The sequence below is a fragment of the Uranotaenia lowii genome, chromosome 3 (assembly GCF_029784155.1).
Source record: "Uranotaenia lowii strain MFRU-FL chromosome 3, ASM2978415v1, whole genome shotgun sequence".
Lineage (NCBI taxonomy): Eukaryota > Metazoa > Arthropoda > Insecta > Diptera > Culicidae > Uranotaenia > Uranotaenia lowii.
This window is the reverse complement of record NC_073693.1, coordinates 178,679,021-178,703,708: the sequence shown is the minus strand read 5'-3', so window position 1 is coordinate 178,703,708 and position 24,688 is coordinate 178,679,021. Positions and strand designations below refer to the sequence as shown.

General features: G+C 37.9%; 1 protein-coding gene across 2 annotated transcripts in view; it reads right to left on the bottom strand.

Moving 5' to 3' along the window:
• LOC129750929 (homeobox protein araucan) overlaps nucleotides 1–24,688 on the bottom strand; it is a 175,602-nt gene that overhangs the window by 37,384 nt on the left and 113,530 nt on the right. For both annotated transcript variants that reach the window (XM_055746137.1, XM_055746138.1), the window contains exon 2: nucleotides 12,290–12,667. In XM_055746137.1, coding sequence (XP_055602112.1) covers nucleotides 12,290–12,667 — 378 coding nt within the window. The remainder of the gene's footprint in view (nucleotides 1–12,289; nucleotides 12,668–24,688) is intronic.

Here is a 24,688-nt window from a genome sequence, read left to right as displayed (position 1 = left end):
AGCGATATCAGTGTCCGTCCATTATATGACCCAGATCCTGCCCGGTTGTCGGGTGATGGCAGGTTAACGTCACGTCTGGTCATAACTAGGCCGTCCCACGGCAGCCAATTGAACCACATTTAGTGACCATTTGTTTCGAACAAATTGCCCTTTCAAAGCACACGAGGAGACGCGAAAACGTACAACTGTTAAGGCGCTGCCGCTACACGAATGAAAATTGTAATGAGGCAGAAAAAACACCGGTGACTCTTGTTATATCCGAATGGACATTTGCTGTTGGTGCTGGTGTTACTGCTCCTGCTGCTGACGGCGTAGTTTTTTTTTCATGTACACACATTTATATGAGCGAGCTGCATAAGCGAGAAGGAAAGGAAATGCGACAATGTGTGTATCGGCAACAACAACAACAACAACACCAACGACCAACTGGAGCAGGTTATCCTTATCAGCTAATTGCATTCCTGATATTATTTATGCTTCTGGTCATGTCCACAGCCGATCGAATGAATTGTTGGCAGCTGTTTGTTACCTTTGGCACAGACCTGTGGTCGCATAAATTGATCGGCTCAGCCACTTGAGAGCCCATTGTAATCTTCAATCGTAGGGTGCCATGAACTCTTTGAGATACGGTGGTTGCTATGATCAGTATCTGAATTAAAAAAAACAGCGCGTAAATTTAGATAGAAACTTGACTTGAGTTGTAATGAAAGAGGGTTTTATAACAAGTTGAAAAAAACAAAGAATTTAGATACAGTTATTTGAAATTTTACATCCAACCAATTGTTTCGAATTTTCCAAACAAATCCTCTAACTCAAATCTTGAGTATCATGTGATAAGTGTTTAAGAATCAGGGTAGGGTCGAAATATTCTAGGTTGTTAGGAAAACACGAAAGTTCATTAAATAATTTATACTAACTACACAAACATTCGCTTAAAGTGAGTATTTTTTAAATCATTACTGATCCCTGAACTCATACTGCAATAATAAACCGCTTAATCGGAACAGTTTACGTTCCAGCGGCTGTTGAAATAAGCGGAATAAACTTTATGCATAAATCAGATAATAAAACAAAATTGTATATGCCGTGTTAAATCCTTTTAATATTACCATTATAATCCCACTCTACATTCATTGAATTGCATATTTCATGAAATAACACACATATACAGCAAGTGTTGAGTGGTCGAGAGCTGCCCTTTTTCCACTCTCCGGCAGAAGTGCATCTCGACGAAACTTTTCCGCCCTAGATTGGCCTCTGGCACTTTGATTTCAGCTCCGACTCCGCCGACTAGCCTAGAGAGCAAGGGAGATAGACACGGTCCATACAGACAAGAACATTCAAGCGAACATGGCGAGCAACACCACGCGGAATGTGAAAAATAGTGGATTTATATCGGGTGCTCTACAACAGCGAAATCAACAACCAACAACAATGATGGCACCTTGCCACTGGACTGAACCCGGGAAGAGAGGTGGTCTTAAGAAGGGTGAGTTCCAACGGGCGGAAGCATAAAATTAAAGAGCAATGCCTCGGTTGGCGGAGTGGGCTTAAGCGGGAAAACATCGTCAAGCGCGGTTTCGGTCGTAAAATGGGAGAAAAAGTTCATAAACGAAGTTATAATAACAATAACGGAATTTATGTAACCATAATGACAACATTAGAGTGTGTTGAATAGAAATTTTTTTCCGACCTCTTTGCCTAGGTTGGAATTGAAAGTGTTGAAATTCGGCTGATAAGTAGAGAGAAAACGGAATAAATGAGCCGAACAATTTATTAGACAAATACGCTCAACTTAACTATTAAAATAAGGTTTATACTTATTTTTTTGAATTTGAAACGGCTTGATGGATTATGAAAAGTATGTTGTAAAGAAACTGACACAAAGCTTTTGAATTTGTAAGTTGTGTGAAGGTGAAAAGCAAATACGATTTTCCATAACAAGCAGTCATAATCATAAATAATAGCTCTTCGTAATTATGGGCCCGAAAAAACTTACACACAGGGATGACAAGTTTACTCAGGCCTTTCTTTGACAACAACCGTGCCTGATCTTTCGTCTGAATCGGAAAACAAGACCAGTAGCTTGAACAAAAGGTCCCCATAATGAGTACTTTGGGCTAATTAAATTCACCCTTTTTGCGCATATTTTGCGTGGCGAAAATTCTTTTGTCCGAAACGCTCCTCGACGCAATGTGCATAACCGGAGTGCGGAGCATAATCATACACATGCTTAATCTCATCAGAATCGGAAAGGTGATTCCAGCGCGCAGCTTACCTGAACGTTGGCAATTTAGGGCTCGGTAAATGAAAGGGACACGGAAAATTCGCAAAGTTGTCTCCATGTTTGTCATTGTATCGAAGGATTCGATAAGTCTTGTGTTGTGTAGCGTAGCCAGATTACCGTTAGATTCTTCAGGTACCGTCTTATAAGATTACGATATGTTATGCCACAGGTTCAAGGATTCAGTCTTGCGAAGAAGCTCCACTGTTACAAATCTGATGATCAATTCACGACGCAATTATCTTATCCCATTGCACGGCATTGATAACACCGATCATTGACATTTTATTATCGTTTAATTTTTATTGCACAATTTACGAGACTCCTACCAGACACCTCATTCACAAACTCAAGAGCCCGTTCGTTCGCGTTGGTGGGACCCTGGAAAGAACAAACAATTTGCACAGATTGCTGCGATCTAATCTCGGCAGCCTGTGATTCGCTTGCTTCAGACAGGCGATTGGCCGCCCTCAACCCGCGCTCAATCTTTTAACTCTTTCGCCTGTAAGAGATTCACACCGTACTTCCAAGTTCTTAATCAGAGATGCGAGTTTCAGCCTTCTCGATCCATAAGCTTGCGCACACTGTAAGCCGGAAGAGAAAAATAAGAAATCCAAAACACATTCTCTTAATTATTCTTGGACCACCAAAACGTGTTGCCTGGCCGTTGGATTATTTTAGGGTCTGCCTTGTCGCAATATAAAAGGTCATCAAAGGTTCAGTATTGAATACTCTTACCTACCGTCTACATCAGGGACAAAAAAAAACAACGGTCTTGAAAGAAAAACTTCAGCTCTAACGAGTGTGGAGCAAAATCGAAACAAAATTTATTTGCTGAGAATAAAATTAATTGACAGTTCCATTTTATCTAATTTCGAGTTTACTTACGACTCGTGTCCAGAAGGTTTGGCTCAGAGACCCCACGGTCTTGGCCACAGAGTAACACGCTTCATTTAAATTCAGCCAACTTTGTTTTATTGGGCCTCAGCTCAACTTCTGCGGCACTCCGCGCAGACTTATTTTGGTCAAACGGTCCGAGAAGTATTTCCGGATGTATAATCTCCGCAACAGTTGGTGGTGATGGTTCAGGTTCGTTGTAGATTTTTGGCTGGGCAGTCTGTGTATCCATCCTCCACCTGGGACCCCAAACAGAAAAACCGCGCCGAGGAAACCAGCGCAGACTGAAAGTGTCGAAACGATCTCTTTGAGGCAATCGCGCGACACCGCACGAGACACTCGAGTGAAAAAAACAAACGAGAGAAGTCAACGGAAAAGAAATCATTAAAGAATTTTATAGAATGTCAACAAAACGGGTGCCGAAAAATAAACAACAAAAAAAGGGCACCCCACACACAGCCGAGGCGGGAGGGTCTATAAACCAATTTGGAGCTCTACCGATAGGAAGAGAGAGGGATATGATAAAAAGGTGTAATAATGATTTCGAAACTTTTATTTCCATATTAAAATATACCACCCAGTGGCTTGGCAAGTTTTCTTCTTCTTGTGTGTTGACACCTTTTAGAGAGAGAAAAAAACCGTAAGGTTCTAGAAATTGTATAAGCGGAATGAACATAGGTAAGGCCGGAATATATGATAACTTTGTTTACGCGTCGAAATACAAAGCAATTACTAATGGTTTGATTCAGTGAATAAGTGATTTAGTGATAGTTGTTTTGAATTACTCAGAACTTTAAGACAAACGAAGTCAACTTTAGTTTTACTATGCCACTCTGACAGCTTCAAACAAGGAATTGTTAGTTAGAAACCCAAAAAATGCAAATATTCACTTTGTTCGATTTCTATTATAATTAATCATTCTCGTTACTGCTTATACGTTCGACAAATTGTCTGGAAAACTCTCCGAGCACACAGCACTTCCGATATTTCGATCGAGTCAAAAATCCGGTTGGGACCGGACCCGAAAAGAAAAGCTTTGGAAATTATTCCACTCGATTTCATTCCACAGAATTGAACCGAAAATTCCTGGACGTGGCTGATGGCTATTGTTTTACGCTCACGACCGACCTCTTGCATTCTTCGTCACGTCGCCAATCCAGCCGGATTACTCAAATCCGGACCGCACCAATCCAGATAGTTCACACCGATTGTGTGAAGCCGGCAATAATGTGTATAAATCGCATTTGTAATCTCCTTCTCGACCCGGGTTGGGGTTTATCCCTCCAAGATTGGCTTCTCCAGAAGCGGGCGAGGAAGTAATCGGAGGAATGGAAGCCGAAGACCAGAGCACGTCCTTTTTAAAATAAACTAAAAAACACCACATTCCAAATCGACGACCCTTTTTGATACCAACAGGAGAAGAAAACGGCAGCTCAACGTGGGTCAAAAGACAAAATAATCGACTGCAACAGCAGCAAGAAGCAGAAGTGAGAAGAAATTAAATTTGAATATTTTATGAAAAAACAATCGTACCTCCGAAATCGGATTGCCCAGCTAGTAGAACACGGGAAACAAAGGAAAAAATACAGAAGCGTGGGATGTAACTTCCTCGATTTGCTTTTATTCAAAGTTTAGTCCATTGAAAGTTCTTTCTGGATGGAAGTGATCCACGCTTATTGAGCTCACTCAGAAATCTCAAATAAGACGTTCGTTACGATGACTTTTACCTATTGTTTCCGCTCATCTACGATTGATCGCGATTTGGGACCGCTCGTCCAGCTCAAGGGAAGAACGATTCATGCTCGTTCGTTTTGAATGAAGCAGAACTTATTTATGAATGAACTAACGGCTTGGTCACTTTTCCTGCACCACACATCATTGATCTGATATTCCATGTTGGCAGAATATTGAAACATAAGAGAGAGGAAAATTACGTTGATGATGCTTGATGTCTGATTAACCGACGAATCGTCGCTCGTACAAACTCAGTTGGCAAACCAGTCGGTGAAATATCCGCTTGGATAGCTGCATTGAGGATGCTGAAAGGACTCAACGATCTTTGCTTTTGAAGTATTTATCTACTGAAGATGCGTGAAGGCAGACGGCTATAAATTACCATTCAACGTATTCGCGAAACCGGTCCTTTCCATGCTGGACATCGGAAATAAGGCATACGTCCGAAGTAAATTTATAAAATCTGACCACTTGAGATCTAAGTCGTTGTACAAACAAGCACTCCCTACAAACCAATGCCGATAAGCAGATCTGAACATGTGGTGATATATTTCCCATTAATTGCTCTTGTCACCTGTCGAAAATTGAGCTCACTAGCATTTGCTTGCTCTCTCCCTACTGGCACTATTGGCTTACGTTTAATATAGATAAGAACACTTGATAAATTTTTACGAGCCGAAAAAAAAGATCCAAACCCAAACAAACAAATCAAAGCATGGCGGCTCACCTTTTGAGAGAAATTGATTGCTTTCCCCTGTCAGTTTAGACGGTAGGACCTCGTTTAGAATGATAGTCGTTTGCCGACTGCTCGATAAGGCCCAAGAACAAGGGCCTTGTGACGATTGTAAACAGGTGATAAGAAGTCATCAAACGACCGAACGATAGTATCTTTGCTGGAGCATGTCCTAATATAATTATAATAAGCAGTAATTGGAATCTAACGGGAAACATACCATCGGCAGAACCCTCTGTTTTTGTGTGGCAGCGATAGATGTTGATAACATTAGCGGATACAATTAGTTAATGCTGTGTTAGGAACGCAAACTAAATAACGAGCCAGGAAATTTTGTCCACGATGAATCTCAGGCCGAGTTGAAACGTGACAATATAGAAAATGTGGTGTATTGCCAACTGTCGAAGAAACTGATTCGATTTAAGAACGTTGTACAAAAAAAGGTGAATGAAAAAAAAGTACATTTTATTTTTAAGTTCGAAGGTAGTAGCATATATTTTGGCCTCATTGCCATTTATTTTCGAAACGATTAATATCCTCTTTAATGACTTTGTATTTTCGATCAAAAATTTGGTGTTACCTCTCTAGGGTAATTCGGGAAAACTATACTCAGATCGGCTTGTCCAACGAAAAAGAGTGCGATTTTTTTCGTCTGTTCCCCCAAGCTGTGCGGGAAGAGATTACTCGCACTGTAAACAAGAGTGAGATTGTCAACCGGGCAGGGTTGCCAACTTTTTTTTTCTTCAAAATTCAGGTGGTGAAAAAAAAATCAGGCTAAGTCATAGTAATGGAAATTTCGCTTAAAGTGATAACCTTTTTTTAGGTCGGCGCACCACATTTTCACTTTTTCAAATTAGCAATGGTACCTAGTCGAGTTCCTTACAACCCATTTTTCATCACATTCGAAAAACCAAGCACATTGGCTTCTTTGAACCGGGGGATTGCAATAGAGAGATTTTTTTGTATTGTGTATTGTCTCAATTTGCAACAATTCGCGTTCGCACATATTCTTTCTCTCTCAGCTCTGCTCAGCTGAGCACTCGTTTCTCTCATTTTAACTCAAATTTATTCATTTTCTTACACATTTGGACACAATTTACCACAATTTCAATCATTGGACTGCACAATTTGTGTGATTAATGATCATTGACGTAACTTCGATCTTTATCTCAGTCACCCGTCAATGTGCCTGATTTTTCAGGGTTTGCTTGATTTTTGTAAGCCCAACCTGAAAATCCTCAGTTTTCCCCTGATTTTTAAGAAATAAGGCTGATTTTCCTTGTTGCTTGCTTGTTGTTGCTTGTTTGTTACGGGACTTTAACCTTTTTCCCTGATTTTTGTATATGTGATGGAAAATGGGTAGTATGGAATTGACATTGGTGGAGGTCAAAATTCACTTCGAACGAAATTTCCGTTAAACCATGTATCCTGATTCTTATTTCTCATGTCCCTGAATTTTGAAAAATAATGTTGGCAACCCTGCTTAAGAGTGAGCGAAGCATTTACATCCATTGAAGAAAAGAATACCCTTCTCTAGAAAAATCTATAGCGCACAGGGCTGCCAACATTTTTCACCAAATTTCAGGACACCTTGAATGTAAAAAAGTTTTAGTTCTTGATCATGGTAATATCATAAATCATGAGTCCTGATCCTAAATCTCCTTTTATAGGTATCAATCGATTTGGCTCAATAATTTGCTAAGCTGCGTGCGTTTGTATTTTGTTCACGTATTTTAAGCAGAACTAGGCTTAACAATTATAATGAACTTTTGATTCACAGTTCAACTATTCATCATGATGTGGATTTTTTATCGAAATGACCTCCGAAAATGAGAAAAAACATTAAATTAATTAAAATTTACTATTTGTTATGAAAACGTTCATATTGGCTCCTAAAAGGTATAAAAATCAGTTAAAAAAATTGAAATACCAATTCAGATGCATGAAGAATCTGTACCTAGAAAAAAGGTCCTTTATAAAAAAATTATCACTTAACCAATTTAAAAAAAAAATGAAATGAGAAGAAACAAGAATAGCTCTACGTTTTCGAACACACTAATCCTAAAAAACTTATCAATAAACTTAAACGCTCATGGAAAATGTTTGCACATACCCAAATATTTAGGTTCGAAATATCATATAGGTAAGGGTTATCGTCGTTTCGTTTTTTTCCGTTTACAACAGACACTAAATAAGATTCTACCAGTCGTTTTTCTGTTTTTTTATGGTGAAAATTTTCTATTAAATAAGAGTTTCAAACGGTATTTTGGGTTAAAAAAAACACGATTCGATGAACATTGTATGTATAGAGGATTGGAAAATAAAAAAAAACAAGAATAGTCCTTAAATTTGTGCCTAATCATCTGTGAGAAATGGGATTCGAACTCCAAATTAAACATCAGGGCTTAGATTTTGCAAAACATTTAGATTTCCGAACGGGAATTCTATCTGAAAATAAAATTTAGATCACAAATCCAAATCATAAATTAACTTACTCAAAATGCATAGCAAAGTAAATTTAGGTCTTAGAAACATCAGAAAAACGTAGATTGACAAAAACTTAAAAAAGACTATCTTTAAGAATCTGTTTTTCGTGTTTTGAGAATCTAATGATGATTATAATTTTAATGGCATGTGCGGCGGAATGAAAACTAGAGAGAATTTATTTTATAGAAATTTGAAAGAAAGGTGGATAGACAGGCATTAGTGCGCCAATAGGAGAAAGCTTGATAGGTGTTGAAATTTTAGGCTAGAGGGCATGTTGATGAAAAGCTCCCATGAATTGCTCCCGCCTTTGCTCTACACTAGCTAACTATACATGAGAAACTCAGAAAGAGAATTCCCATGTATAGCGAGCCCAGTGGTTTGAGAGCGTGTTTTTACGCACACTTCAAACGAGCAAAAACGTAGCAACCCATGGGCCTACTGAGCTTTCCTTATGCTAAAGAAACTATAGTAAACAAAGAAGCGCAATCTGATCCCTTTTGAAATAATGGGCTTGCAACCCTGCTGTAGGGCTGCCTTTAAGACTGCTTGGTTTCGCTCGATTGGAATGACACTGACAGAAAATCAAAAATTCCAATCGTGACATTTCGTCTCTTTGTTTACTATAGGCTCGTTACCTTATGCGAGAACAGTTCTAGCGACGTTGCCATCTTTTCTGATTCGCTGCGAATAGTTGCTACTTGTCGATTCTTTCGCATTCCACATTTTATCTATTCCGCGTTCTTAGTTTTTGGCCAAGTGTCAATTTTTGAACCGTATTTTCTTGTTGTATTTTTTTCTTTTTGCCAATGATTGTTTGTTATATGATTTCAATTGCCGTAATTTGTATGATTATACAAATCATACAAATTACGGCGATCAAAATCATATAACAAACGAATCTAATGATGTCAAAATATGTAAAATAATGTCAAATTTCTAATCGACTGTTCGAAATTTTTCACCAGTGGCTGAAACAATTTTGGCGGTTGATCGTTTAAAAAGTACGGGTTTTAGCCTCTTTTTTACTTTTTTTTACGTAAACATAATCTTAAAAATAATTTAAAAAATTATTCACATATCCATCATACAGCTTTCAACATGAGCTTTTTAAGGCACTCATTGAAATTTTTCTGAGCAATTGATAGCTTTTCTTTCTAAAGCCTGTATTAACATGAATACAAATGATTGTAGCAGAATATTGTCTGTGTATCATATTTGAGTTACGTTACAAGGATTCCAATACTATAAGTTTGCTGTTCTAAAAAAATTTGTCGAGGAAGAATGACCTTAATGGGTTAAATTCCTATAAAAAAATGTTTTTGTGCAACTTACAGGGTGACAAAAAAGTCCTGTCACACTTTTTTTTCGGGTTGCCTGTAGCCTATACGTTGAATCTCTCTGGTGCCATCTATATGTCAAATGAAAGGGCTAACTTTGCTACCCACAGTGGCAGAGTTTCTAATAATCAAAGGTTTGAAGAACCTCTTAGCTGAATGAAACTATGATTTCAAAGTAGTCGAAGATTCCTTTGAATTCAGCTACAGTATTTGAAAGACCCAAATACTAGTATTTCACTAGCTACTTGCTAGCATCCTCAGTGGGTTATCGACTCGCTAACCCACTGAGGATGCTAGCAAGTAGCTAGTGAAATACTAGTATTTGGGTCTTTCAAATACTGTAGCTGAATTCAAAGGAATCTTCGACTACTTTGAAATCATAGGCAGAGTTTCGCTTCTGTGCAGTTTGTGTACATTAAGTTGTGAGTGGCAGAGTTGAGAGCAGCTGTTATCGCTGAATGTGTGAGAGGGTACTAACCCGGACACATATTCAACTTATTCAAACACCTAAAACCGCTCGTAATCAACCGGAAATTCGTGTACCAGACCATAAATCGATACTAGAGACCAGAGGCACCGAGGACAAGACACGATCTGGACGACCAAGGTCTGTGAGATCTCCAAGGTTGAAAAAGATTATACGAGACCGGACGTGCGCGCCGCTTGCGACGACTTTCCGAGACGTCTGAAGCTGGTTCGATCAGAGAAAGGTGGTGTAATTCCGAGATATCGTCAGTGAAGTATCTTGAGTTACTAAATAAAGCTATGAAAGTCAGATTCTGATTTTCTTCTTATTCTTTGAAATATTGAGATTTTTCTGTGTGACCGGATTTTTTTGTCACCCTGTATTTCGTTTGCTTCTGAGCTGCCGTTACATGGAAACGAGGCGGCTTGTTGGTTCTCTAATGCGATAAAGGTTTGTCGAAATCGTTGGTAGAGAGTTGTTGTCAGTAAATGCATTTTGTGGTTGCCCTACTAATTGTTGCCATCATTTCCGAGAAAGGAATCGATTGTTGAACCTTAAATGTTTACGGGATTCCATACGTTTGACAATCAACGGTCTGCATGTCTGGTTTTGAAAAGTGAAGCGTTCTCAAAACAGTAAACTTTTGTAACTCAATACCGGTAATCAGCTTAATTTTTTCCACATACTCTCTACCAAAGTAAAGAACTCGAGTCCTTGTTACCAAAGTAAGCCCCAGTGCATGTAACTACATTGAAATTATAACAAAGATTACATCGATCTAGATTTCGAGTCCCTGCACCGTCGTTGTCTCAAATAGCTGACATAAAGTAGGAGCTCAAGTCCAAGAAATGGCTAATTTTGTATTTATAGAAAGGGTTTAATTTACATCTTGTTATACATTTATTTTAACTACAACACCCAACCGGTGACAGCACGATGTGGTGACGTAGTGGGGGCTATTGAGCTTGTCTCGTTTAGAAGCCCAAAAGAAAACAACGGTGACACGAGCAGCGTAGAAATTCTGTGCCGACAATTGGTCGGCAATGGGGCAAGAAATAGGAATTCAGTAACGAAACGGGGGTTTTCCGTGTCAGCAGAGTGTCGTTGTAGCTGAGGAAAAAAATATACGACGTAGGAAAATGTTGAAGCATGTGGAAAAAGCGCCGTTAAAATTGTTGTCGCACATTTTGCAAATGCTTTTTTCACATTTCGCATTACACGAGTAATCCTCCGGTGCTTACTCACTTTTTTTGGGGGAAAACTGGAGGAATCGACCACACAGTAGACGTGGCAGGATATTGTGTCTCGTTGTTTTTTTACTCTGTCTGATCCATCCTGACATTGATGTTTGCTGGACTGAGTACGAATGCAAAAAAAAGTTTAACTGTTTTATCCTTGCCTTTTCATCTGATATCGTTGACATCGATCAGGCACAAATCGCGTTAGCCATTTATGTGCGGCCCTAAAAAGCGATATACCTCCAAGTGTACTCATGGCTGGTTAAAGCTCCAGAAAATTGAGGTTTTGTTCCTTTATAATGCATGTTATGTAAGTAACATGGTGTGCCTCCAAATAAGCATTTAAGCCGGTATCAGTTTTCAGTATTCTTGAAGAGGCAGTTCTGATGGCCATCGTGCCGCTATCGAAAAATAACTAAAGAGTGGGCCGCTAAAAGGAATTTTACTCTGCACGGAAAATTTATTGGATTTTAATTCAAGCGTTCAGCGCCTATGTATGTTTTTTATCCCTCCACTTGCTCTCACTTATCCGAAAAAAGTATCGATTTTTATCCTACCCCTGGAGTTGGAGAATCTCCTGCCCCTAGCACTCAACCGCAGCCGGGCATGAACCGGGATTGGCCAGCCAGGAATGAATCATGATGCTGTGATAAATTAATGGAAAAAGCAGAGAGGGTGATTTAATACACTTTCTTCTATTTTGCAGCACGTTTTATCGTGTGGTTAATAAAAAAAGGCAAGGCGTCTAGAATGGCAACTAACTTTGTCGGAGTTAGCTTTAAGATGGTTTAGGGCCCAGGACAAAAGACGAGCGGCGGTTGGGAATTAGCTTCATAGCCCACTCGTACGTTTTTGGCTCCGCAACCACTTTACATCATCCTTGAGTGGAAAGTGTGCATTGAATACGAAATAGCAAATCTCTCTCGGGTGACTCAATATGTGCCACAGAAACTGCGTTGAAAGCAAAGTATAATTGGGTAAAGTTTTTCTCGTTGTATCTCATGCTTCTTCTTAGTGTTTAAGAAAGAAACTAAGCCATAGTCTAGGATTTGAACTTCTATGAAAATGGAAAATAAGACTCGCTTGAATATTGACTTAAAACATAATACTTACTAGAGGTGAATAAAATGCTGAACTATCTACACCGATGCTTGGGTATGGATTTTGCTCCGTCGAAGGGTAGGGCGTACCGTACACTCCTACACTTCCGGTTGGTATCCGGGAGTAGCTGGAGAGCGCTAATCGAGCCGAATCGTACTGGCAGGAACATACCGTTTGTCCTGATACAGGATCGGTCATAATGGGTCTGCCATTTTCACAGCAGGAGGTTGCCGGTGGCGCATTGTTTGAGGTTTGTGAGACAGCCCCGGGGCTTAAGGCACCTGATGGCGCGCCTGTTGCCGACCCACCTGGGCTTAGTGATGGAGCATTTGTGGCCGAGATCGGTGACTGTGAACTGGCCGTAGTCGTCTGTCCTCCACCAACCAACAACTGTAATGAGAGAAAGAAAACCGAGGAAACCTTTTAATCAAAACTGCACAAAATCATTGTCAGTAATCACCGCAGAAACCGCATCGTTCTAAATTAATTTATTTATTAGCATAATCCTTGTCTTTTTTTGTTCAAGTTTATGTATGTGTAAGATGAACGTACACATCAGCCATTCAATCCCACGGAACACGCCTCAGTTCATTCAGCTGTAATAATCGCTTCAAGTGTTAATATATCGTCAAATATTGTCTTTTCATCTCTCACCACCTCCATAATCATCACCAACATCTCATATGCCGGTATTTTAGCTCCACTCATCCAAATTAACTTCTATACACTCTATTTCAACCGAAAAAAAAGAATGAAGAAAAACCAAGCAAAAAGAAACTGACATCAGACGCAACAAGCCAAATAAATAATGAATCTAATGGCCGGTTTTTTGAAGAGTCAACCGGCTTCTCCGGGATTTGACCTTCCCAAAAAACCATGCAATCCCTGCGGATCCCCACTCGACCGTCGAAAGAAGGAAAAAAATCACACGGTGTCGATTATTTACGTTTGTTGTTCTATCATCGGAAGAAATCCCTCCTTGGTCTTCTGGATAAGCTCTATAAGGTTGGTGAGAAACGTTGAGGCGCTCCTTCCATCGCTGGTGTCGAGAAAGTGAAACGAGGCAACGAAACCCCAAAAATCCGTGGATCAAACAGGATGCGAGAGGGAGATAGACGCGGGTGACAATCGACAAGAGGAAGGGAGAACGAGAGCGAGAATTCGATTATTTGAGGAGTACTGACAGCACGCCGACAGACAGCCATCATCAAGGCGGAACGTCTCCCTCCACCTTCAATCTCGGCAAAGATGACAAAGCTCAAACATATCATGTTACACGGTGATAGAACGTAGAGTCAATTTGATTTTAATATTTGTCGTATAATATGTTAATTTACAGTTAAATGAGATTATGTGCTTTCATCCTGGGCGGCATTCGTTTTGTTTGCCTTTGGTTGAACTAATCGTTGGATTGTTTCGTTTTTTTTAATGTATTTAAAATCAGAGTTTATTTGTTTTGAAAATCTGACTTTTGAAAACATATTCTTTCTAGCACAAAGCTTCATTTAATTTCTATTTATTATTTAATAATTTTAATTAGTTATTTTCATATTCCGGATTTATTGCATCTTATTTTATTGCCATTCAAATTCAGAAAAAATGGATGAGACTTTGAACTGCTGTTCAGAACAATCTTCTTATGCTACTGCTTTGTTGCAGGCTCTTCCGTTTCAGCTCGGCATCATCATCCTTCTCACAGCTGTGAAGATGGGGAGAAGAAGCACGAACGATAGGATTAAAACTTAATGCCATTCTCGCTCGTGTTGTATGAAATGTTTTTAATTATGTTTCCAGTAGTAGCTCTTAATAACATAAATACCCTACATACTAACACATCACCATTAGCAGCCGTTGTTCGTTCTCAAACAGCGGAAACATCGAGAAGAGTTACGTGAGCTTTGGATTAAAGTCGTTGTAATTTTCTGAAAGCAGAAGCTTTCGAAGAAACGTCAAGCTAGCTCGGAAAACTTTTTCGGTTGCTACCGTTGTTTAACAAATTATCTTTTTGAAAAAACAAAATATTTTTATAATTTGAAGCATCAGAGCACAAATAGTGTTTGGAGTACCTTTCAAGAACAGTAAAGGAAGTTTAATTCGTACTTTTAAGTATTACTGTCACTCAAGTATTGTAATATAACTTTTACATTACAATACACAGTGGTCCAGAACGGAACTTTATCGTGACAAAATTAAATACGAAAATACTATAAGAGATAAACAAATAATGTCTTCAGCAAATATGCTCATCAAACTATGTGCTTTAATAATCTCAAATCAAGTATTAGGGCGTGTTATTTTTACAAAATTTACACATAAAAACTTTTTCCAGTGAACAGATAGAGACAAATTGTCTTCTACAAAGTTGTAGCCAATGATTTTTAAGGCAACTTTATTGGAGACACCACATACATATGACGTTTCGCAAGCGTGTTTTGATTTTTTGAATATTAAAATGTTAGAGTGTGTCGGAAAAAAACAATATTCTGGCTCTAACTTTTTTTTATTGAATTCATACAATAAAAATATCTTCTAAGCATTTGCATGAAATATAAATGCACACATTTTTGTCTCAGAGCGCAAAGTTTTATCTGGCGGCTTTCGTTAATTATAAGGGATTTTTTAGCAAAATCTTGTATTTGCTCAATCGCATATTTAACATCACAACGAACTCGGAAAATAACAAAACGATGAAAAATCGGCTTTTGCACGAGAAATAAGGATGTTCTCTTTCACAGGATCTTTAAATGTGTGAATTTGTATAAAAAATTTATATATTTTGTTTTTTTTTTCTCGAGTTTAAAAAATAAACTATATCGCATAATTTTGCTATCGAACATTTGATATTTGAACTAAATAATGCGGTCACAAAATATTTTTTTGGTTTGCACCAATCCGAGATATGACAGTTTGAAAAGCACAAGTTTCTGATAAAAAAATCCTTTTAACTAACGAACACCTCCAGTTATTTCCTCCAGTTATCAGTTGCGCTCTGGGAGAAAGAAGTGCGAATTTCTATTTTATAAACATGCTGTTTTTTTTCAGACACACCCCAACATTTTTTTTGTTCAAAAAATCACAACTTGCTTGAAAAACGTCATAAATAAAGTTTTTTTTTTGTTTTAGACACTACTTGTATATCTCTTATATTATCTTCGTAATTAGTTTTGTCATGATAAAGTTCCGTCCTGGACCACTGTTAGATGGCTTGATTTTTATTCATACCGGTTTTGGCTCTTAGCAAAGCATCAAGATGTTCAATACTGAAGCTTTCATTTCATTAAATAATTGGACTCTAGTTTGGACCAGCTCTTGTTCTACATATTGAACCCGAACTTCACAAACATTTTGAACTGATTTCTATTTTTGTTTTCTTCTCTATCCAAAAGTAATTTTCAAGAAACATCCACTCCATTCTTTCTAAGATTCCATTCAATGGGAAAATGTTAACCGTACACCAGCGTCCACTTAATAAGTCTGCCATATTTATTGAGTTCAAACATAAAAAATCACTTAGGAAAGTATTTCAAATAGCTGCCAAAACCAGCGTACCAAGCCTATACTTAAAAGGCGGTCACTTTCAATTGAACTAGCCTTATACATTCGGCCAGCGGCAATTACTATCGAGAAGAGTATTGATATGTAACTCAACAGAGGCTTGAGAGATTTGAGTAATTGCCGAGTCGAGTTCCAGTCGCGCTCGCTCACACCTGACCTCCCGCAGAAAACAGCATCTACGTGTGCATGCAGTAGAAGCTGCAACTCCTGTCGTTATTATTGTGCAATAAATTTGCAGCTATTGGATGATCTTAGATAGTTGTTACTACGTGTTAGCTAATTAAGCTCAATTCCTTGCCTTATTGGTTAATATTTTTTGTGTGTAGAATACGTTACATGATCATGAATGAGTTATTTGCGGCGTATTAGGTTGATAAATTAAGCAATCTTTGTATGGTTAGAGATAAATTGTCTTCTTAATTGATAGAATAGAGTTCTTACTTTAGGGATTGAAACTAAAGATAGACTCAAACAAAGAAAAATTGAAAATGGCAAATTTTTCCGATCCATAAAACAGTAAAAACCTCCTGCAAAGGTTTCCAATCGAAGCAGGCACTACTCTGGCCGCAGATTGTTAACAAAACCGACAAAGCAGTAGGCCTCCATTGAAAAATCATCACGCTTCATAAAGTGAGCAAAAAAGTGCTAATTAAAATGCAAATCAATTTAGCACGGCCACAGAGCCTACCGCATGCCGATGGTTGTTTTGCTTGTCGCTGCGTGGAGGACAATTAGCTAAAATTTGTAATTAGAATTTAGTCAAACAAACAAACGTAAAACGGCCGGAACGAAATAAACCCTCCCAAGACGTTTTTGCTCTCTTGACGCTATTTCTTTCCTTGCTCAGGATTGTTTGGATTCGTTTTTATGACCGCTTCTGCCGGACTGCCCTCATGCTGAATCGGCGGCCTCTACGCGAACTTCTTCAGTACACGCCCTTCTTCTTCCGGCTGTGGTTTCGCCAAGAAGGTCCTTTTCCAGCCGTAGGAAAGGGATATTTTACAACGCGTTCGTAACCATTTTAATGATGTCTTAAGCAGAATTAATTCCGTGATTTATCTTACGGCCTCTTCTGCTCCTTTTTTTTGTAAGCGTTTTTATCAGTTAAACCATAAAGAACCAATTAGAAATTCATTTCTCCTATGTTCAATGAGATGTTACGTGGTGCAGTCGAAAAAATATAGTCAAAAATTTACTTTTCTTGAGATAGCGCTGCACAAACAATGTTGTTTTTATTTCACACGTTTCAAGTGTTTATTCTTTGTTAATGGCTCTGTTTGGCTTAATTAAACAAAACCGATTATAAACGTTTTCCCTTCCCTCATAATTGATGATGAGCATGGCTTTATTATAGTGGTATTTAATGAACCTCAGCTTTTACTATGTTTATATGGCTGTGTTTTATGATTTATTGCCGACAAAGGGTGTAGGCAAACAAAACAAGCCCATCTGCTACTTTCGGGTGCACTTTCAAGCTATTTAGTACAACATGATGATGATAGTTCATCATGATCGACAAATACATTTGCCTGGCTCTGTGAGCTCGTGCTCTGTTGTTGGCTCTTGGAGCTAACAATCTTCACTTGAGCGAGGAAAAGGTTACACTATTAAAACTAGAGTAATGGTTATGACTGTCCCTTAATGAGCCGCTCATTGAACGTGTCTCATTGGTACGTTTATTGACATATTCTTTAATTGTCTCTTTCTCCGGCCGCTTTTTTTGGTGTACTGCTTAGGATCCTTTACTATTACTAGGTACAAGCATTATCTTTACTGCCTAAGCCATTATCCTAACCTCGGTCCTAACATTTGAAGAGGGCTAAAGAGACCGACAGCGAGTATATAGCGCTGGGTTTGGCAAACACGATAAATCAAAGCGAGCGTATTTCAGCTTGCCCTAACCGTCACAGTCATAAATGGTTCTCCACCATAAATAATTAAGATAGCCACACACACAACTTCCGTCCTTCCGTCATCGTCATCGTTAAGTAGCGGTCAGGACAGATTTTCGTTCAGAATGAGACCAAGGACCTAGTCCCTGGAGTAATTAGCGAGGGAAGAAAGCTAGCTATAAGCGCTAAATTCCACTCGATGTGTGGTGACAACGTGTCATAAACACCCCCCAAATTATTTTTGTTTTCGAAACGAAAATTCAACCCTCATGTTATTTTTTCCAAGCTTCTGCCGCCGAAAAAGTCACCTTTTTCTTCCGTTTGGTGAAAGCTATTCACAATCAATCATCACTGCCACTGCTGCCTGACACTCATGGTTCAGTTAGTTTGCCTCTACCGAACGCCAGAGAAAGTTTAATGATTTTTGGCTGAAAAATATTGCAAACAAGCTATCGGAATGCGTACACACTACTGTTTAACAACATGGTTGGATTATTAGGTAAATCAAAATCACATCTTATGCAAAATATAATCCTTGAGAAAAAATTATAGGTAATTTGCATCTCAAATTTTCACCTCACACTGTCTGGCGGAAAACAGAGCATAAAGATTGCCAAAATTACAGTTATCGTCTGGAGCTAAAGAGTTTTATAATATCATCATAAACGTAACGATAATGGTTATACTGTCGACAAAATGCTGACCATTCCCCTAGGGGCAAAAATGTTTTTGGTGGCCCAGACCTGGGATGAAACACGAAACTGTACCCCGAAAAAAAATGCAGACCTTTCGAACAAGATGCATCTTAATTCAAGTAGCTACAAAAATTCATTCTCAGCCTTTGATATTGATGTACATGTCTCCGGGGTCCATCTCCGATTTACGCCGGAAAATTGCGCGAAACCATAAGCATATTAAATTAAGCTGAAACCCAACTTTCGATCCCCGTTGATGGATTTTGACCTCTAACCAGAAGGGTTTTTCATTTCATTTTTTTTTGTGTTCGATTTGTTGGGTTACTTACTACCCATGTCCCAGACTATGAAGCAGACGACGAACATGTGAAAAAATTCAGATTTTATCAGAGCTGTCCTCAAGATCGTTTCGGTGTATCAACCTGACGCTCAACCGCAGCTCCAGCAAACCAAACCGGAGGAATATTAAAGTTTTTAAACTTGCCCTAGGCCTGTTCAACCATTTTTGCTTCCACGAATGTTGTCGACGTTTGCGAACCAGTAGTGTGCACCCGCAGTGAGAGTAGCCAACTCAAGAAGAAATAATTTTTTGTATGAATAAAAATTTATTTTCACAAACGCATTAATATTATAGATTCATATCTTCGTAAGTCGATATATAATACACTTACAACAGGCTCATCACTGATGATGGTCAGACTAGCATTCATATCGTTTTCAAGTTTAGCTTCCTGCCACTGCACCAGCTACTGGAGACGATATCAGTTTTTTTCTTCTGGCACTTCCCTCTGCGCCTCACCGATGTGATGGTATGCTGTGATTGATGCGAGAGCATATCACTTTGGACCATCACTGCCATCAGTTTCTTGGCGCACTCGATGAGAACCGTGACAACTTCACGCATAAAGTCGTTTTCAAGAGATCAACAGTAAGCAAAAAAACACACTAGCGATCCGGAGCGGAACAGAATGGAACAAAACCAGAACGTTCCAGCCATACATTATGAATGTAAGATAAATTTGTAGAGATAAATCGTTTTATTGACAATTTATTGAAATATTTTGATAACATTCAATGATAATGATATCATTTTTTGATGTGATGAAAGTTTCGAGCTTATTTTTTTTCCTCCCTCCACGCTTCACAGGAGACTCGGGAGAAGACCATATTGGAGTTTCAGTTGGACTCTAGTGATTGCACTGACGACGACGATATGCTCTGGTTTTGCAGACAGGTTTTCGAGGACATGGGAATGATTTATCGTACATCGCTGTCCAGCTCTCTAGTCCTGTTCCCGTCCGTCGAGTCCCGTAAAAAGGTCGTTTTTCTTCAACTGAGTATATTATCTTAGCGTTTCAACATATTGCGCTGGCCTACAAAGATACAAACCTCTCAAAGGTCCGCAAGGCTGTTGAATCGATAACGACCAAAAAGCATAATTTCTTCGAGTTTTTAGATTTCATCTTTCTGCTATGTGCTGGTAATATAGCCTCCGGTCACACATCCTACTCGCTCTGTTTCACCTGTCCTTCGTCAAGTTCAATTAGCTAGGGTCAACAGCGAGGTAAAACTAACGAACTTCTTGGCTAATCGATTCTGACTAAATGTGTCCTATTTAAGCCTCATTTGAAACATTCTTTTCCATGCGTCCTTCTTGATCCATGAGATTTGACGCTAAGCGTTTCAGAATGTTTAAGGAGAATCTTTAACATGCGTTATGGCTACTATAAAATTTAAATATTATATCCATAAATATTTACATAATTTTCCACCATCGCCGTCGCTCATAATAATGCTTGATTTTTTTTTTATCGAAACTTTATAATAACAACAATAAATTTCGGCGAATATTGTTATTACCACCATCTCGGCCGTCGGCGATTTTTGCTCGCCGTGGACGATTTTCAGACCTGGTGAAAAAAAAAATGAGCACAAAGTGCACCAGAAACCTTATGAGCGATACCCAACTGCGGCTAAATTTATGAGACCTGCCGACCGAGGGCGCCTCAGGCTAGTTTCGATCAATCAATTCGCAAACCCTTCACACCGATAGAGTCAAAGTAGACGATACCTTCGATCGGTCCGTCCAAATCGTATCAATATTCGATCGAGACCCTGTCAGATGTTTTCTCACCTTGCCCGGTTGGGTTTCTTCGTAGAAGTATCGCCTTGGACGAAAGGATAACTCATAATAAATAATAAATTACATTAATTGAGATATAAATATTACTATCGACAAATGGATAATTCATCATTCTGTACTCACTCCTTTGCTCTCTTACTTACTCTTACTGCAGAGCCCGGCAAGACGAATGAATTGTTGTTAGTATACGGTTGCGGCAGTGTATCGATTACTGCCTCAATGCTTTACGAGGCGTGTGGAGCTCACCGGAAGGTGTCTTTAAATTAAAGGCGCTTTGATTCTTACCGGGTGCCATGCATGAGTCAAGAGCGATTCGCACCTTCTGCAACCCTTTGCACGTCAAGAACACGCGCTTTCTCCCCCCAGGCATTCATCCGAACACCCATCCGGATTGGTTTTGTTATTGAAGCCGCAAAGCGAAATCTGATTGAAACTGATGTTTCCATTTGCGAGTGGAAAACAGAAAAAAAGGTACAAATTTTGACAGCATAATGCAATTTCAAGATGCAACAACTTAATTCCTGCAAAAATCCTCTTTCCCCTAGCATTGTTTTTCGTTTTGGGTTCGTTGAATGATTCACATTATGTGCGCTTTTTTACCCTATTTGCGGCACATCGGTGTACAGAACGAATGAAACATCCCCTGGTAACCATTATTTCCCACCAAATCAATATCATCCTGTCAATTTACGTCTCTACTTTTATTCCAATCCAAACGCGCCTAAATTGACACATTTTCCAAAAGGTTGGCAAGCGGTATATCACATCGGCGGCCCGTTCCACTTTTACAACAAACTCGGATCAATGAGTATATGTAGGTATCGATTGTCTAGTCGAAAACAGAATGATTTTATTTTGAGTTTCAAATTTGTTAAAAATTCTTCAGCTTTTTTTTTTGAAGAGAAAAATTGTGAACTAAACTATACACCCCTAAGATAGGAAATAGAATCATGAATCCTTTTAATCGATTAAAATCAATTCCAATGATGGTTCCAAAATTTAAATTTAACTACTAGAGAAACTTTCCTTAAGATTTCGAAAGTGAAGTCTAGAACCATTTTGAAAAAGTTGTATCAACCAATGTGGAAAATGCGAGTAAAGAGCAGTTTTAGGTTTTTAATTTCAAGAAATAGATGAAAATGATTTTTTTGTATGTTTACCATATGTTTTAATGACCTTATACAACAATTTCAAAACAATCATCAGAACTATTCCAACCGTTGAAACTGAATAATGAATTTGTAGTTACATTCTGATTAAAAAACCATCATTATCGTTCCTATTTAAATTAAAATAAAACGAAAATTCTAACCACAGTTTTAAATGCAGAATTCCCGGTTAGTTTGGATGTTAAATTTTCGATTAAATTTTAATTAAAAAGGAAGAGTAGGCGTTGCTTGAAAGTGTCAGACATGTTTTTTCGGACCAAGGAAATTTTCTCTTTTTAAAATTTAAATATGTTTATGGTTTTTGAACGAAAATAAGTGTGAGAACTATGATACAGTGGACGACCGGAACTGTGTATGATTGAGTTTCGCAGTGGGTCGAGGGTTGTGGAACCTTTGGGTTTGTTCGTTTGGCGATAGAATAGACCCGAAACAACTTGTAAGATGTCCTTTCGAATACCAGTTCTCTTCCCGGAATATTTTCATTGGCAAAAATTGAAGGAAAAAACAGAAGCTAAGTATTTTTTATTTCCTTTATAAAACACTTTAAAAATCGAGATCGAAAAAATTTTTTGAGAAAAACTACAATACCGTTCATAATTGTATAGAAATTGAAAGCACGCGCATTGTCACTCCGAATTTAAACTTCCATAACTATTTACTCTGATGATATTTTTTTCCTGCGTTAGATAGATCTTCTTCTTCTTCTTCTTCTTTTACCAACATAGCCAAAACGTGTAAGCATCCTGGAAAATGAAAAGACTTGCGTCCTTCATTTTTCTTTTCAACGTTATCTCTGTTACATAAAACATGCATTGCAGAGATAACTACGGCCAGGCCAACCATGTGGTAATTACCGCAAAAGATTCTGGAGCAAGGGGAGGAATAAAGTTCCCTACCAAACGCTTCATATGGATTACTCAAGTACCTACAACATAATTTGAAAAAAGTTACACTAATCTAATGACAATGTGTACTAGGAAAATAACGTTTAATATAATGAAAAAGGTTTGATCTCACCAAATAAGTCTAAAAAGTTTTCGTCTAGAAAACTTTTCCTCTAATCCGGAGCAACTGACTTTAAAATTCCTTCCGAACTCTCCCAACCAGGATTCAGCATGCCGGAACAAAGTTCGAACCACTCCGGGAACAACCACCAGTCACTTAATCTATCATTTTCCACTGTTTAATTTTAAAATTTCTAGTTTTATTGTAATTGATTTAAAAAATAAAGGACGAAAACAAAAATGCGTGCGATGCCCAAAAGTCATGGCTTACTCCTCGTCTTTTTCCTGCGTTAGATAGATCAACTATCAAACTATTATACCACGAAATTTGAGCTTTCTGGGGTTTGTGTGGCCTGAGATAAGCAATTCTACGAAAATCAGAATTTTTGGACTTTTCTCATTAAAACTGCAATATCTTAAAACTACGCTAAATTTTTTATTGAAATTTTGCAAAATGATTATTGAAACAGAAAGCTATCATGTCTGAAGTTTTTGAAAAGTTCTGTCGATGGGATCAAAAGTTACGCGAGGTACAATATTTCACGCATGATCCTAAAAATGCGATTTCTATAGAATTTTGGATGATTCATGAGAACAATATCGTTTCCATCAGTCAAAATATGTCTGGCAAAAGCAATGAAAAAAGTTAAAATAGAGTAAATGATCCATTTGTGTTTTAAAATCAGAATCTTGCGATATTGTTTTGAATTTTTGGTTTCAATAGATTTACTGGTTGTTAACCGTAAAATAGCATTTTCCTATGGAATCATTCGTCCAAAATTCTATAGAAAATCGCATTTCTAAGTTCATGCCTAATATATTATACCTCGCGTAACTTTTGATCCCATCGATAGAACTTTTCAAAAACTTCAGACATGATAGCTTTATGTTTCAATAATCACTCTGCAAATTTTCAATAAAAAATGTAGCGTAGTTTCTGAGATATTGCAATTTGAATGAGAAAAGTCCTAAAAGTCCGATTTTCGTAGAATTACTGTATCTCAGGCCACACAAACCCCAGGGAGCTCAAAATTCGTGGTAATATAGTGCGATAGTTGATCTATATAACGCAGGAAATTTGATAAAAAAATCATCAGAGTAAAAAGTTATGGAAGATCAAAGTCGAAGTAACAGTGCGCGTGCTTCCAATTACTATACAATTATGAACGGTACTGAATATTGTAAATTGAATGCGTTAGCTTTCTTTTGTGAGACCTACTACTGATCTAACTTTTGACGAGATGCAATCCTTATAACTTGTGTGATCATTAAAATCTGGAAAAAAAATCACGTGTTTCTGATGAATCACATTTGCTATTGTAGAAAATTCAAGTATAGATCACTTCTATTAGAAAAGTAATGTAATCCTCCCTCCCTTATGAGGTACAGAAAAGGCAAGCGAAGCATTTTATTATACTTTGAAAATTTTAAATTCTTGATCAAATTTTGACGAGCTAATAACATTATTCAAAAGAAACAATCTTAACTAAGAATTCATGCCACAACCGCGAAAATTAATCCCAGGTTCATAATCCTGCTACAGTTTTTTTTCGAAATTTTCTAATTTTTTTTATAGAAATGCAGTTCTGCAGTGTTATATATTAAATTCTAAATGAGATTGAAACTCATTTCGAAAGAACTGGTTCCGTATTATTACAATCAAAATTGTATTTCTTTTTTATATTAAGGATTTTGTGTCCAGTCTACGGTTCTTGATTTCAGTTCGAATCATTATGAGAAATTAGAAATGAAAAGCTGTTTTGAAATCTGGATGAGATTTTGTTTTGCATTTCATTTATAATTCAATTTTTCATAATTTTCAGAAAAATATATGCATTTCAATACATGGATAATAATTTTCCGAAAATGAATAAAAGAAAAAAAGATAACCATGCTGAGTTTCAGATTCAATTTTTTTATAAATGGGACTTTGAAGTTTCGTAAATTTTCCTT